Source organism: Actinia tenebrosa, unplaced genomic scaffold, assembly GCF_029948245.1.
Source record: "Actinia tenebrosa isolate PJP-AT-01 unplaced genomic scaffold, QUT_ActTen_1.0 PGA_scaffold5__44_contigs__length_20552954, whole genome shotgun sequence".
In the NCBI taxonomy this organism is placed as follows: domain Eukaryota; kingdom Metazoa; phylum Cnidaria; class Anthozoa; order Actiniaria; family Actiniidae; genus Actinia; species Actinia tenebrosa.
The window spans coordinates 9,669,647-9,687,174 of record NW_028292582.1 but is presented as its reverse complement, the minus strand read 5'-3'; the positions used below and the strand labels follow the sequence as shown (position 1 = coordinate 9,687,174).

At 37.7% G+C, this 17,528-nt stretch overlaps 1 protein-coding gene across 2 annotated transcripts in view; it reads right to left on the bottom strand.

Annotated features, from left to right (window-relative positions):
* The window catches only part of LOC116301715 (guanine nucleotide exchange protein smcr8a), a 39,479-nt gene that overhangs the window by 15,288 nt on the left and 6,663 nt on the right, over positions 1-17,528 (bottom strand). For both annotated transcript variants that reach the window (XM_089037887.1, XM_089037888.1), the window contains exon 9: positions 17,269-17,325. In XM_089037887.1, the coding sequence (XP_088894013.1) occupies positions 17,269-17,325 (57 nt within the window). The remainder of the gene's footprint in view (positions 1-17,268; positions 17,326-17,528) is intronic.

The window sequence follows — 17,528 nt, the reverse complement described above, 5'->3', positions numbered from 1 at the left end:
AAGAGAATGACATGTGGTCTGAAATGGGAAAGCATTACACCCGAGGTGAGGAGGTCTACTCCATCACTTTTCAAGGACTTCAAGAACATTCACGTCTCCTAAAAAATCAACACCATCAATGACGAAAAGACAAACTTAATGGAGTGCTGTTTTTGTTCAAAGGTAAAAGCAATGATTCGAGTATATTGTTATGCCACAGTTTTGATATGTTTTATCTTTCTTTCTCGAAATGCTATGTGGCCTAATTAATCAGGTTTTTTATAGCATGTAGTTGTTTTGGTTAAATAGTGGTTCGTGCTAAGGCCGAACCAACGGTTTAAAGCTACATTTACATTGAGGATTATGGACAAGATCAATTTATAGCTTTCATGAACTTTGTAGTTACACATTGTAGGTATGGCTAAAGTCATGTGAATATTCATGTTTGTAATGTTCTAGACTCGAAAACACAGCCTTATTCTAGGAAGTAGTTGTGCCACGTTAAATAGAAAAAAATAAAGAAAAGAAAAAAGAAAATTACACGTTGGCTTGAAGATTATACGTTAAATAAAAAGAAAATTAGTTAGCTTGAAGATATGAAGTTCATCTTCTAGTGTTGGAAAATATTTCACTCGTTTGCTGCGCTCCCTCGTGTAATATCTTCACCACAAGATAAACTTCATATCTTCAAGCCAACGTATAATATTCTCTACTTCAAAAACTCATTGATAATTCATGAAGGAAACACAATAGAAATAATAATAAATAAATAATGGGATTAACAGTGGAGTCCACAGAGTGGCTCTTCTTCCACTGGATTACAATAGGAATTTAGAAGTTGATCCTTGCGGAGGGAGGAAAGCCGGAGAACCCGGAAAACCCTCGAAGCACAGGAGAGAACCATGAAACAACTCAACGCGCATACAACACCGAGCTCGTCGGGACTCGAACCCGGGTCGCATGCTTCCTAATCATGATGAAGGAGGTTTTATATCTGATATAGATTCGACTTCATTTACATAAACTTTAACTTGGATTTTCTCTATCAAACTTGGTTCATTTCGTAAAGAATTCAGTACAATATGAGAACATCCATCATGAGTTTTTAAAGCCGTTTAATAATCGTGTTTTATCGGGCCTAGAACCGCTCGGCTGCGCCTCGTGCTTTATACCCGATAAAACACTCCTGCTCGTTTATTAAACAGTACATCATTGATACCCATGTACAATCAAACGGTTATTTTTGAAAACGGATTCCGTTATCGAGAAAAATCGCGTACGCAGGTAACGTTTTCGAAGTATTTTTTGAAAAATAGTTTAGTTTTCAAAATCAATCTACAAAGAAAAAACTGCGCTTTCAAAAATATCCGCATACGTACGTACGTACGGAGCCTCATGATAACATCGACTGTTAAGTGACGAATCTATCTGACCAATCAGAAACATCGACTGTTAAGTGACGAATCTAGAAATTATGACTTGCAGCAGTTAAACAATTTTTATGAAACTCCTGTTTATTTCGGCGTTGTGGGCGAGAAATTTCAAGACAAACTAAAACGCATATCATGCTGGCCTAGCCAAAACCTCTAGCATGGCGAAAAACATTATCATAATGAGTTAAGAGAAGTCAACTGAAAGTGATCCTGGTTTTCAATATATTTTGACGTGTTTGCCTCGATAGACTTTTTTTACGGCAGTCATCTCAAATTATGGGATGCCCATGGACAAATGTATAAATATTTATAGCATGGAGTATAGTGGAGTATATATATAAGCATGGAGTGGCGAAAGTTAATTTTTCAAATGATTTTAAGCTTTGGTATTTTGACATATCGCTCCGGCAAACTATCAGCAAATTCTATTGGTTTTTAGATGTCTTTCACGTTGGATAACGTAAAGTGATATAAAAAGACACCCTGACAGCTGTACTGAGATGTTCCACTAACATGTCACGTGATTCTACCCCCGTAAAGGAGGAGTTGTATCAAAATGAACATCTGTAATGAAAAGAGCATCTCGATATTAGTAAGAGGGAGAAGTTTTAGCTCAAAATGTTGACTAATAGAGATATGACATTAAATATAAAATCAAATATTTTTTTTATTCACCATTTTCCATACATCGGTTCACTGGTCAAACACAAAGCATTCAGTCGACGTTGCAAGGTTCAAATTTGAATAATCCTTTGAAAGCACCTTGGCGCCTCGCTTGAACGCTTTGTGTTTGACCAGTAAACCAATGTATGGAAACAGGTGAATTATAAGGATTTGAATGGGAAATGTTTTGGTTGGTAAGCTCTTACCATCTAGAACCTTCTCCCATACAAATCGTTCTAAAATATTCAATTTTTCATTTGATGCCATTTCTCCTGTTTCGCTGGTTATAAGCTGAAACCCCACTCTCCTTACTGATGTCGAATTGTTCTTTTCATTTCTGTTGTTCATTTTAACTTCTAGTTTTACATTGCGACTACTATTACAGGGGTCACCTAGACAGCGACAACCAATCAAATTGTAGAATGAATTAAAAAACAATGCCAAGCCTATGTTGAGCCAATCAGAAACCTAGAATGCATGAAAATGGAATTTAACACTGATGTTACGGACACTAGAGAAAAACGTTTGCGCATACGTGCATTTCAGCACGTTTTCTAAGAATTTTGAAGAGTTTGAGTGAGAAAATAAATGTTTGTTTTCTCCAAGGGACATACTGGGGGGTACGTTTTTTAAAACCAGTAAAAATTGGGGGGTACAATTTTGTAATTACCGAATTTGGGAGTGGGGGGTACGTATTTAGTAATGTTGAAGGGGGACTGTATTAACAAACACAATATGAAAGAATTAGCCTTAAGTTTCAAGCATGGACACTAAGTTTTGTCATTTTGTGAAGTCCAATTTATCAGGCATGTTTGAAAGTCAAATTTACTTATGTTTTTGACTAATTTGCATAAGGATTCAGAGCATGTGCAGAGGTTTTTCACATGTTTTTCACAGTCATAAAAAATGATTGAATTTGATTGGTTAAATCTCGCTGTCTAGGTGGCACCGGTTATAGTAGTTGCACTGCACGGGAGGTAGAGTCATGTGGCCTGTTTGTGCAAATCGTCTATTCTTAGACAAACAGTCGTCTTGCATCTGTGACGTTTGTTAGAAGCTGATTGTTGATTTTCACTTATGCTTCAATATCTTTCCTCTATCTAACGGGAGGAAATGACTAGTTCGGCTTATCCAGTCTCAAGTGCTATCCACGCCAAAAAGGCGATCCATAAACGTTTGTAGCGAAAGAGCAGATCATTTGTTTTCGACATACACAAAACTTCTATTGAAAGACAAAATTAACAAGAAAGAACCAAAATTTATAACTAAAACAACCTCTGGGCTGATCTAAGTCAGGGCACGGCTAACTCACAGATCAAACCCTGAAACAACCTCTGGGCTGATCTAAGTCAGGGCATGGCTAACTCACAGATAGAACCCTGAAACAACCTCTGGGCTGATCTAAGTCAGGGCATGGCTAACTCACAGATGGAGTCCTGAAACAACCTCTGGGCTGATCTAAGTCAGGGCATGGCTAAATCACAGATTGAACCCTGAAACAACCTCTGGGCTGATCTAAGTCAGGGCATGGCTAACTCACAGATCAAACCCTGAAACAACCTCTGGGCTGATCTAAGTCAGGGCACGGTTAACTCACAGATAGAACCCTGAAACAACCTCTGGGCTGATCTAAGTCAGGGCACGGTTAACTCACAGATAGAACCCTGAAACAACCTCTGGGCTGATCTAAGTCAGGGCATGGCTAACTCACAGATAGAACCCTAAAACAACCTCTGGGCTGATCTAAGTCAGGGCATGGCTAACTCACAGATAGAACCCTAAAACAACCTCTGGGCTGATCTAAGTCAGGGCATGGCTAACTCACAGATAGAACCCTGAAACAACCTCTGGGCTGATCTAAGTCAGGGCACGGCTAACTCACAGATAGAACCCTAAAACAACCTCTGGGCTGATCTAAGTCAGGGCATGGCTAACTCACAGATAGAACCCTAAAACAACCTCTGGGCTGATCTAAGTCAGGGCACGGCTAACTCACAGATAGAACCCTAAAACAACCTCTGGGCTGATCTAAGTCAGGGCACGGCTAACTCACAGATAGAACCCTAAAACAACCTCTGGGCTGATCTAAGTCAGGGCATGGCTAACTCACAGATAGAACCCTAAAACAACCTCTGGGCTGATCTAAGTCAGGGCACGGCTAACTCACAGATAGAACCCTGAAACAACCTCTGGGCTGATCTAAGTCAGGGCACGGTTAACTCACAGATAGAACCCTGAAACAACCTCTGGGCTGATCTAAGTCAGGGCACGGTTAACTCACAGATAGAACCCTGAACCAACCTCTGTGCTGATCTAAGTCAGGGCACGGTTAACTCACAGATAGAACCCTGAACCAACCTCTGTGCTGATCTAAGTCAGGGCACGGTTAACTCACAGATAGAACCCTGAAACAACCTCTGGGCTGATCTAAGTCAGGGCATGGCTAACTCACAGATAGAACCCTGAACCAACCTCTGTGCTGATCTAAGTCAGGGCATGGCTAACTCACAGATCAAACCCTGAAACAACCTCTGGGCTGATCTAAGTCAGGGCATGGCTAACTCACAGATAGAACCCTGAACCAACCTCTGTGCTGATCTAAGTCAGGGCATGGCTAACTCACAGATAGAACCCTGAAACAACCTCTGGGCTGATCTAAGTCAGGGCATGGCTAACTCACAGATAGAACCCTGAACCAACCTCTGTGCTGATCTAAGTCAGGGCATGACTAACTCACAGATAGAACCCTGAAACAACCTCTGGGCTGATCTAAGTCAGGGCATGGCTAACTCATATCAAATTTGAATTTAGCTTTTTAGGTTCTACACGGGGATTAAAACCGAAGGAAAAAACCCTTGAATCCCAACAACTTCTACTCACACGTGAATCTGACTCCAGGAATCGATGTAATTCTCAAAATCGAACTCGTTCAAAAATATAATCTTTTACTCCGACGAAGGACTAGGGCCCGAAACGTCAGTAAGTTTTTTCATCTTTTCACGGTGTATAATTTACCTTTTCATCATTACTGCAAAAATATAATTGTTCATTTTGGATGCAAGACAAACACAAAAATAAAAAATAAAAAACAAATTCTATCGATCTGGGTATCTATATTAGCTGTGCATCCATTAACAGTTTAAAACTTATTAATTGTTCAAAATTTAAAAAAGTTGAAAATTTTGGATCCATTTATTTGACCGGTTTTTTAAAGTAGGTTTAAAAAAATTACTAAAAAAACAATTAGAACTCTCGCTCTAATGGTCAACGAATCAATAGACCATTAAGTTTTCGGGCTATTGACTTTGGACTTCCTTTAAACCACCTGCTGTGCAATGTCAGAATGATTTTTCCCTCACACGGAGGATGCTACAAAATAGTAAAATTAGTCGTCCTGAATTGTAAATATATTAATAATAAGGAAAGAGGGGGGGGGGGGGGGGGGGGGGAAGGTTTTTTTTTAGAGCCACTAGTTATTTACTCTCATTTAGTTAGTTTTGTATTTCAAAGCACATATGAATCTTTCGACGTTCAAATCGTCATCTTCAGTACAACTTTACAAGCGAGAGTTTGCGCGTGAAAATGTGTTAAAGTGTGTTAAAGACCTTAGGGAAACTAAATAAACTAAATGTTAATAGTCTCAATTAGTTTTGTGTTTCAAAGAACAAATGAATCTTTCAGCGTTCCAATCGTCATCTAATATAACATTACAAGCGTGAAAATGTGTTGAAGTGTGTTAAGGACCTTAGGGACAACTTGGTTAAAGTGACGATTTTTCAATTTTATGCGCGCGCGGCTTCTTTGAGGTAAAGGCTACTTGAAAGCGATTTTGATATTTTGCTTCTTTAAAAAGTTATTGAATTTTAAAGTTGGAACGTCGAAAAATTTCAATGTCGGTTAATGTTTTCCCGCTTAAAGACGAAATACTCAAAATATCAAAAATCGCTCACACCCTTTGGTATATTATTCAAATTAGAAAATCAATTTGAAATAATATTATTTCAGAAAACTTGATGATATGATCTTTAAAACGATATATAGTATTAAGGGGTTTTGTTGAACGTTTTGCCCAGAGAGAGTTTAAAAGAAACATACCCTGAAGGTCTCCAGTAACCTTGGCTGTATCTAGGTTCTTGAAGAAATATTTTTGTGTATATTGTTTATTCCTTCAGTATGGTTCCGCAGTAATTGGCTATGCTGTTGCGTAACCTTGCTATTTGTCTTTTGTTTCAATATATTTTAATGAATGCCATCTTTATTTTATTATACTCAAAATTTATGTTAGTACTTAAATAGCGAATGAAAAAATAAAAAAACAAAAATAAAAATAAAAAATAAAAAAATTGAAAAAATTGCAAATTAAAAAAAAAACAAAGTCAAGTCAAATCAAAAAAAGAAATAAACGAACGAACGAACGAACGAACGAACGAACGAACGAACGAACGAACGAACACACGAACGAACACACGAACGAACACACGCACGAACACACGCACGCACGCACGCACGAACGAACGAACGAACGAACGAGCGAATAAATAAATTTACATCCGTCTTCCAACCAAAACGGAAATACAAAATCTTAGGTTTTGTTCTTGTTCTCTATCTAGGAACCATAAGAACCCAACAGCTGCAAAAGATCTTTTTCATTTTGCTCCATGAGAGAAGTAAGAACTGTTTCTCCGTCTTGCAAGCCATGGATTCCAATTTAACCCTCAACAACTCGACCATTTCTCCTGATTCTCAAGCAACCATTTACGTCGCAAGTCTCACCAATGTCGCTAAATACAGCTCCAGCTTAGTAGTTTTCTTGCTGGCAATCAACACCGCAATAGAACTTCTAACTATCCTAGGAAACATGACGGTCATTGCGACAGTAGTTGCTTACAGACAGCTCTGGGTACCCACGAATATTCTGGTGGCAAGTTTGGCGGTTGCAGACTTCAGCATCGGCCTCATCTTGCAGACAAGTAATGGACTAAATTTATTCAGCGCTCTCACAAATAGAAAGAGACCATGTACTTCAAATCGTAATTCAACTTGTGCTATTATTTTAGAATCGACGGGCTTCGTAACCATCATGGTTAGTTTGGCTCATCTATCGCTCATAACACTTGACAGATTCGCTGCCATCGTCTATTCGCTACGATATGTAACCATCATAACGATGTCCCGCACTAAAAAGGCCGTGATGATCGCCTGGACGACGAGCTTCGTCTTTGGATTCTTGGCGACGATTCCTTCGCCCCTTAGCAACGGAACGAGAACGCTATGGCACCTGTTCATGTTGCTATCCTGTTTGTTCATGATCACTCTTTACGGAAAGCTCTACTGCATCTCGAGAAAACATGCCAAAAAAATCCGAGACGAGATTCAATCTCTCAATCCTGGTGCTGAAAGTAAGGAAGAAAGACGAGGCCTGATGACTGTTGCGATAGTAACCGTAGCCATGGTAACCAGTTATGTACCTAATGTTGCTCTAGAAATAGATGCGAAATTAGCTTCAGGAGAAAGAGGAGAAACTGCCCGGCTCGTCCATGATATCTTGAAACAGTTCGCAATCATATCGATTCTCTTCAACTCTACTCTAAACCCCTTGGTGTACTTCTTCAGGAGTCAAAAACTTAGGACTTACAGCCTTAAACTAATCAAGTCCATTCCCACGAGAATACAGGAATGCTTTTGAACCTGACCTTTTATTACAGATGCTAGAAGGTCGAGGGCTCGAACGTCTGTCGTTACGAGCCAGGGCAAGAAATAAGTTTCAAAAAAGTGGGAGAAAAAACGTTTCAATCGAAGGCTGGTCTTTACCCGGCAACGTCTGCCTGATTTGTTCATGATCAAAAAGCGTAGTTTGAGTCCAGTTTATGTAGATTTAGGGCCATTTGGCTGATCAAATTGCCCTATTTCACTATGACGTCACATCAAAACAATCTTCTATTGTTTAAACGCAAAGGGTCATGGTCGTCGGAGGGGGTCAAATCAACGCAAATTCACCGAAAATTGTTCTAAAACCCGTATCAATCCACAAAGATAAGTAGAATAGCCAGCAAATGCTCAGAATATTTTTTTAGTACATATTAAGAAATATTATATCTGAAAACCAGGCCATTTTAGATTAAACTGTTTCGCTAGGACCAAATTTTGTTGCATTTTCTATTAGATTTGGCGATTCTATTCCCCACATAAACAAGCAGTGACGTCATAGTGAAATAGGGCAATTCAAAGCCTCATATTTTGTTAAACCTTGAAAAAAAAATGGGTTGATCAAGATCTGGACACGGCTAACTTATAGATTGAATTGGAAGTTCTATAGCTCGCAAGAACCGAAGCAAACCCGAAACAACTCCTCAACTCACGAGAACCAATAATACTTCTCAAATGTGACGCCGAATCCAGGTTTTGCTTAACTTAAAGTCGAGTGGCTAACAGAGTTCTCTCAGACCACAGGTAGCCCAGTAAATATCGGAAAAAAATCACACAAGACTAAGTTAATAAGCCATTCATTCTCGTTCCAAGACCCTACTCATTAGGACATGATTGAAAAACGTCTGCGCATGCACCGTATGCAAATTACTCAAAACATATGTAAATTTGACTTTCAAACATGCCTGAAAAATTGGACTTCACAAAATGCCAAAACTTAGTGTTCATGCTTGAAACTTAAGGCTAATTCTTTCATATTGTGTTTGTAAATACAGTATCTTGGTCTGACAAAAGTATTCTCCCGAACTTTTTTCTATACTTGGAGAAAACAAACATTTATTTTCTCACTCAAACTCCTAAAAATTCTTAGAAAACGTGCTCAAATGCACGCATGCGCAAACGTTTTTCTCTAGTTTCACTCATTAGCCAAATCGTAGGGAAACCCAATAATTTCAAGTGATCTGATTGGCTGATCGAGATTACAAAAAGGTGGTATTTTTAGGTTGTTATGAATAGGAAACGGAAGTTGTAGCGACAAAATACATCGAACCTTCTAAATTTACTTCAAAAAAATATTTCGTAAGGCGTACCCTTCTTGGATAGACGATAGAAAATTTAAACTTTAAATACTGTTTGAGAATATTAGGATGGAAAAGATTGAGAAGATTTGATACGTATTCATTTGTCTCACGATTGAGATAGGGTCATTTGTTGAGGACTGTTTATTTATTGCGAATATCTTTTTGCAAACGAGCTAAGAAAAGCAATTTAAGTCTGGAAACACGGTGACCTAATGACCAAACTGCTCAAACATAAAGCAATATCTTGAGAGATATTTGGCAGACTAAGATTCCCGTTTTTTCTTCCCGCAAACGGCAAACGTGACCAGGTTTTCATTGTTTCCCTACATTTCACTTAACCTTTTGCAAACCTTCCCGACAAAGACACATATTCTTATTTTTATCTACTACTTGGAGATCATTGCGATTCCTTTTCACTAATTTTAAAGAATTTTTTAATGGTCAACTGACGTTTCACGTTTGCCGTAAACGAGAAGCTTTACCTCTCTATTAACTAGTAAATAACGGAACTTACCATTTAAATAAGGAGAATAAAAATTAAACATTTCCTGTCTATTTATTCCCAATAATATTTCTAACGACATGCTATTTAGAAGCACCTTTCAAAACTGTTTTCAACGCTAGTTAGTTATATGCATATACCGGTAGGAAAGATTGACTAGCAGAGCATGTGCTCTGACGACCTGGGCTCGCTTGTAAGAAGGGTGGATAGCGCTATCTGGCAGATAAATCCTTATCCAGTGGATAAGTCGATGCTGTTATCCAATAAATTTTTATCCACTGGATAAGATTTATCCGTCGGATAGCGCTATCCACCCTTCGTACAACCGGGTCCTGGTCGCAAGATTCAAGCTTCCGGTCAGTAGGGTTTCCCAGAGCCTACGTTTTAGTTAAATGAGTAGGGTCTGGGAACGACAATGATAAGCCATTCCGAGGATGAGGAAAAAACTGGGTCGAGTTGGCATTGCATTGCATTGTGGGACTGTTTTAAGGGCGAAACAGACGCCATCTTGGAAATATGTCCCCTAAGATTGCCCCGAAATGCAATGCCAACTCGACCCAGGTTTTTCCTCTACCGACCTCTTAATAACTAATAGGAAAAGAATAGTAACATTAGTAATATGCAAAAATACTCCTTGTAATCATCGTTTGTGTAGATTCCTTATTGCGATTTTATTATGTAAAATAAAATCTTTGAATGAACCGAGTTATGTTCATTTATTTTGAATCGAAAACTTTGTATATAGGATGAGAGTATCTATTATCATACGACCCGTATCTGCCCGTGAGCGCCCTCTTAAAAAACCTTCGGGAAAATGGCATGAGCAGGGCCGTACAAAAGATCGCACAATCTTCTCATACAATTCAGAATTTATAGATATGAGATGCAGTAGAGCTTTTCGTAAAGAGTGATCATGAACGAACAGGATAGCAGCATAAACAGCACCCTCGCTCCGTTGCTAAGGGGCCGGGGGGAAGGAATCGTCGACAAGAATCCAAAGACGAAGCTCGTCGTCCAGGCGAACATCACGGTCTTTTTGGTACGGGACATCGTTATGATGGTTACATATCGTAGAGGATAGACGATGGCAGCGAATCTATCAAGTGTTATGAGCGATAGATGAGCCAAACTAACCATGATGGTTATAGTACGAAGCCCGTCGATTCTACCATTATAGCACAATATGAATCACGATTCCCTATGCAGCGGACTCTCTTGCTATTTGTGAAAGCGCTGAATGTACTCATTACATTACTTGTCTGCAAGATGAGTCCGATGATGAAGTCTGCAACCGCCAAACTTGCCACCAGAATATTCGTGGGTACCCAGAGCTGTCTGTAAGCAACTACTGTCACAATGACTGTCAGGTTTTCCAGGATATTTAGAATTTGCATGGTGATGTTGATTGTCAACAAGAAACTACTAAGCTGGAACTGTACTTAGCGACATTCGTGATGCTTTCCACGAACCTGGTTTGTTTGTTCGTTTATTTATTTATTTACATAAGTTTCTAAGTTTCTAAGCTATCATGGAAGGGGTAAGCACAACAGAGCTTGGCTCCAAATTAAGTGCACCCTAACAAAAAATTAAATTATAATAACAACAACAAAATACGAATAATGATAAACTCTAAGTGAAAAAATCGAGTGAAGATTTACCAATTATACTTAGATAATAGTAGCTAATTTAAAGGCTAAGAGTATGGCAAAAAGTAGTCCGATCTATTCATTGATTATATCTTAAGTAATTCTAAATTAAGTGTCAGTTAAAGATAAGAATATCAGTAATAGATCTAGGATTTTGTAATCATAATTATTAGTAGTTCATTAAAGTTCATTGTTTTTCATTGTTCTTCGAAGTAGAATAGATACAGACTAATTAAATTAGAAGCAGAAAAGTTTTTTGGGAGAGGATATCAGGTGGTGAGCAGCACTTCGGACTTAGCACTTAGCACTCAAGTTTGTTAAGGATCAGGAGAAATAGTCGAGTTGTTGAGAGTGGAATTAGTGACGTTGAAGTCCATGACTTGCGAGAAGGAGAAACGGCCTTCACCTTATAGCTGTACACTGACTAGCTTATAGATAAGATTAATTCAGGGCTTTTTAGGTTTTCATGGCTCCAGAAATGATGGAAGAACAATAACATTGCTATCCGTCAAAAAACAAAAAAAAAAAAAAAACAACAAACAAACAAAAAACAAAAAACAAAACAAAACAAAAGGTAAGATATCGTATTTTATCGGGAAGAAACTTCTTTTGTTTTGATTGCGAAACACTTTGAATGAAATCTGCTGTCCTACTTTTATATCGAAAAGGGAAAAAATTGATGATATGTTTATGATTCAGAACGAGAATTGATCAGAATCAGGAGAAATGGTCGAGTACTTGAGGGTTGGCTAATTGAAATCCCTGGCTTATTGGGAAGAAAAACAGCCTCTAATGAAACAATTATATAAAAAAGTATATTTGAGGCTGTTGACTTTTCATGTTTCCAAAAGAAGTTGTTTGAGGCTGTTGAGTTTTCATGTTTTCAAAAGAGTTTTCATGTTTCCAAAAGAAAACTAGAGCAAAAGGCTGGATTTAAGCTAATTTTTTTTGGAACTGAACTCCTATTATTTTGATTGGAAGACGGATGTAAAATGAATAGCGGCAGTTCGATAAAAATATTTATGTTTCCCAATTCCGGATCCCAATTTTGTAATAACTCGTGGTCTAATTTCAGACCAAATAGAAACGCTATTAATCTTTTTGGATAAAACATGTAAAGTATAGGATAGTGGGTTAAGAATGTATATTGGTTGTCCGCTCTGTGTGATGGAAAATTAGGATTGAATATGCTACATATAGAGGAGAACCGTTTAAAATGTTCAACAGTCGTATTTATATTCCATTGTATTTGCAAGAAAACTGTATCTCATCTGGAAAATTTGCTTTTTTTTTTTTTGGCTTTTTTTTGTTTTTTTTGTGAACTGATTGGTCAAATGCTGTGCTTTCTGCAATATCATTGGCTTTTCTAAACAGTGCGATTTGAAACTCAAAATGAGTGACGGCTGCTACTTTGAGTCAGTTTCTCTTCACGCAAGCCATGGAAATACTAGAAGTACAACTACAACAAGAACTATCGAAGACTATAAGAATTAAGCACAAAGCAATTTATCTTTAATATATTTGATAAATGTAAACATTGAGGTACTAAAATCTATGTCTATGCAAAGAAGTATTAGCAAGAAATCTTTTTAAAAACGGAAACTTAGTTGGATAAAAGGAACACTGTTCCATAATTTTGGATCAACATCAACTGAATTCCACTCTCAACAACTCCGTTTTTGCCTCTTCTTTTCCTCATAGTACATACTTGTAAACTGAATCCAGTTCCAAAGCGAAGAACCAGTGGCCGTAGGCAAGTCATCTAGCTAAGCTAGGACACAGCAACCAAAACAAGTGGGTAGGTAATATGTCTCAATCTAGACGCAGCCGATCAAATAGAAAGGCACATCACAAAAATTTCATTGTAAGCATTTTATAAAGAAGAAACAGACACCTTTAAAAAGAATTGTGATCATTTCCTTGTTGAAATTTCTTCCGCATAATGGAGGTCGTTTTTAGGAATAAAAAAAAGAACCCTTTTAAGCTCCACTTCTTCGATTCTCAGACACTCTCAAGATGTGCATTTCGAATCATTATGCACTAAAAAAAAAAAAAACAAACAGGGTAAATGGATACTCGATTCCCTGCCGTGCTGTATTGTCCACTTGTTCATTAACGATACGAGACATCTCTTCAACAAAATGAATTTTGTGTAAAATTTAGTCAAAATAGCTGTCTGACCATTTGCCTAAAGCCCCGTTTACACTGGCGATTTTTGCGGCGATTTTTGCTGCAATTTTTGTGGCAATTTTCGGAAATACGAAATCTTTTGTCTCATCCTTCAAAAGAGACATTCGTCTAGGAAAATCTTGGTATCCTGAAAAAAACTTTACAAGTAAATTCTTTACCATTATTTATTATGGACAAAATCGCAAAAAAATCGCAGCAAAAATCGCTAGTGTAAATGGGGCTTAAAAGGGAAGCAACACGGGGGCGTGCGCATGCGCTGCTAATATGCCGCCTCTCACCAATGCGACTTAACCGTCGTATGTGGGTAGAGTTGTTTGTTGGTTCTCTCCTGTGCTTCGAGGCTTTTTCTCCGGGTTCTCCGGTTTTTCCTTCAAAACTAATCAACTTCTAAATTCTAATTCAGTCTATCGGCTGCCTTATCAATTGGGTCGCAAGGCCTGTTAGGCATTAGGCGTGGTAAACGCATAAGATAAGAAAATTCCCCTTAATTTTTTCTCTTGCTTTTCTCTGGCTTTGTTTGTCTGTGATCTGATTCGCGGAACAATGCTATGTTTTTTTTGCAATTTTGTTGGCTTTTCAAAACAGTGCGATTTAAAGCTCAAAATGGTTCAATTCGCGATTTAATTATATCCATTTTGTGATCACTGTCAAATCCGGCAATCTGATTGGTTAACAATTAGCACTATTTTTCTCATCAACTGAATTAAGCCAATGACAAAAGAAACATGTCATCTATCTGTCCAATCATATCAAGGAAACAAGGAAGCCATTTGAGTGTTTTACTCGGCACCTTTGGTGAAGGCAACCGGGGGCAAAGGCGCTTTTGCTGAAAAAAGTTTTTAGAAAATTTTAGGAGCCATTTTTAGAGAAAGAGCTCTTAAAGAAATATTCAAAAACACCACCTAGACAAGTGAAATCTTTGAAAGCATAATCTTTCACAGATCGTTTTATAATTTGGAAACAAAACGCCGTTTTAATTTTACATCCGTCTTCTCACAAGTACAAAAAAAAAAATTCTTATCCGATCAAATACAAAAACAAATTAGTGATATTTTTTCTGTTTTCGGACCATAAAAACCTTTCAGGCTCAACTATATTTCTCATATTTTATTCGTCGAAGGGCGTGAGTGACAAGTGTGGCTTGTTTGTCTTCTCGCAAGTCATGGACTTCAACATCACTAATTCCATCTTCAACAACTCGGCTATTTCTCCTGATCCTCAACAAAACCAGTTCGTGGAAAGCATCACGAATGTCGCTAAGTACAGCTCCAGCTTAGTAGTTTTCTTGTTGACAGTCAACATCACCATGCAAATTCTAAATATCCTGGGAAACCTGACTGTCATTGTGACAATAGTTGCTTACAGACAGCTCTGGGTACCCACGAATATTCTGGTGGCAAGTTTGGCGGTTGCAGACCTTATCATAGGCCTCATCTTACAGACAAGTAATGAACTAAATTTATTCAACGTTCTCACAAACTATAAGAGACCCTGTACTTCATATTGTATTAAAATGGTAGAAACGACGGGCTTCGTAACCATCATGGTTAGTTTGGCTCATCTATCGCTCATAACACTTGATAGATTCGCTGCCATCGTCTATCCTCTACGATATGTAACCATCATAACGATGTCCCGTACCAAAAAGGCCGTGATGTTCGCCTGGACGACGAGCTTCGTCTTTGGATTACTAGTCTCGATTCCTTCCCCCCTTAGCAACGAAGCCAGAATGCTATGGCACCTATTTATGCTACTATCCTCTTTGTTCATGATCACTCTTTATGTAAAGCTCTACTGCATCTCGAGAAAACATGCCAAAAAAATCCGAGACGAAATCCAATTTGTCAGTCCTGGAGCAGAAACTAAGGAAGAAAGACGAGGCCTGATGACTATTGCGATAGTAACCGTAGCCATGGTAACCAGTTATGTACCTATCGTTGCTCTAGAAATAGATGCGAAATTTGCTTCAGGTGAAAGAGGAGAAACTGCCAGGCTCGTCCATGATATCTTGAGACAGTTCGCAATAATATCGATTCTCTTCAACTCTACTCTAAACCCCTTGGTGTACTTCTTCAGGAGTCAAAAACTTAGGACTTACAGCCTTAAACTAATCAAGTCCATTCCCACGAGAATACAGGAATGCTTTTGAACCTGACTTATCCTATTCGCAAAGTATGCATTACAAGCCAAGCCAAGCCAAGCCAAGTAAAAAGCATAGAGAATTTCCAGATTTTTCTTTTCTTAGAAACGCTTCACGAGCCAGCCCGTACCGCTCGGAACGAGTTACATGATTGGATTAAAAAACAATAGATTGGTTGTCACAGCACTAACTAAACCTAACCTTACAAAAGCGGTACTCTGCTTAGGGAGCAATGAAATCCAGCTTTCGAGCGGTACTGGATTACTCCGCTTCACTGGAGATAGTTTTCAAGTTTTTGTCGTCGTTATTCAAGTCACTGTAATTTTCAACCTTAGCCAGAGTAAATTTAGTCCAATTTTTGATTGTTCTTCGCCATGAAGAGACAGATAGAGCGTCCGTGTGCTAGGTCAAGTTATAGTTGTTTCTCGAAAATAGCGTAGAGACATCCGTAGGCAGGGAGCTCAATTTAAATAAAAGCGAAAGGTAAAAATGAAGTAGGGGAAAAGGGATAATTATATTGATGTTTAAGGTGGATCCAAACTAATTTCAGAGCAAATTTTGTACAATTTTTCTCTGGCTCGCTTCGCAAAACTAATGCATTAATTTAACTGGATTTTTCATATTTGTTCAATGTAAAAATTCACTACAATCTAGATAAAGCTCTGGTCTATTGACGTAGGAATTTTGAAGAAAAAACTTGAAGCCGTTTGAAATTTCCAGGACAAGACATTTCCAGGAATTCCAAAGAGTTTTTTAATAACTTGAAAGGAAAGATCTGCATGGTTCCCCTAATTTAAGTGATTCAGAATTGCGACCTGTTTAAAACCATACAGAAATTTATAAAAGATTCAAAGCGCTTTGATTATAATTAAGACATAGACCCCCTCGATGAGCGTTACGCTCTTGGGGTTATGTATCGACAAAATATGTTTAAATAAATAAAAATAAAAAAGTAAAAAAAAAACCTCAAAAGTCCAGGAGTTTTGAAATAAATTTGCAAAACATTTATCAGGAATCTGGAAGGAAACTTCGATACCTGTCCAATGGTTTTCCAGTAAATTGCCAGTAGTTTTTCACGAACTTGAAAGGAAATTTTCAAGAGTTTTCCAGTAAATTTGCAAGAATTTTTCTGGAACTTGGAAGGAAATTTTGAAATTTCTTGAGTTTTCCAGGAATTTCATGAAGCTTTCCAGAAAATCCAAGTAGTCTTTCGGGGATCTGGGAGGAAATTTCGAAAATCCAGACGCTTTATAGCAAATTGCATGGACTTTTTTTAGGAACATAAAAGGATATTCCTGAATCTTAAAAGAAATTCCAAGTAATTTTTCTGGAATTTTGAAGAAAGTTTCAAAATTACTAGATTTTCCAGGAATTTCAAAGAGTTTCCAGGAATTTTAAGACGTTTTCCAGGAATTCCAATGAGGTTTTCCAGGAATTCCTACAAATTTTTATGGACCCTGAATTTTTTTTTTTTTTTTTTTTTTTGAAATTCCAGGAGTTTTCCGCATAAATAATAATATATGCATAATAATATAAACTAATCAATATTCTAGTATTTATTATTTATTATTTACTGTAATTCGAATTCCTAGGAGTTTTTCACGACCTTAGACGAGATTTTGCTGCTCGTCGTGCATGTTAGTTATTACACAGCAAGAGAGAAAGGAAATAATGTATACAAAAAAGAGAAGGAAAAATATATTCTAACCTTTTTTGAGAGAGTTCGTTGCTCCTTCTTGCTCAGGGAATGAATATTCAGGATCATCTTTGCGCAAAAAAAAAAAAAAAAAAAAAAAAAAAATTTCTTAACGATATATAGCAATTTATATCAGGAGCTTTAAATTTACTGTTCGATGTGGGATGATGTCTAGCACTGCGCATGCTCACACTTGTACATGGCTTTACTTTTGGTTATCTATATTTTGCTTGGGCGTAATGTTTTCCCATTTCAGAATCATTTTTATTCTA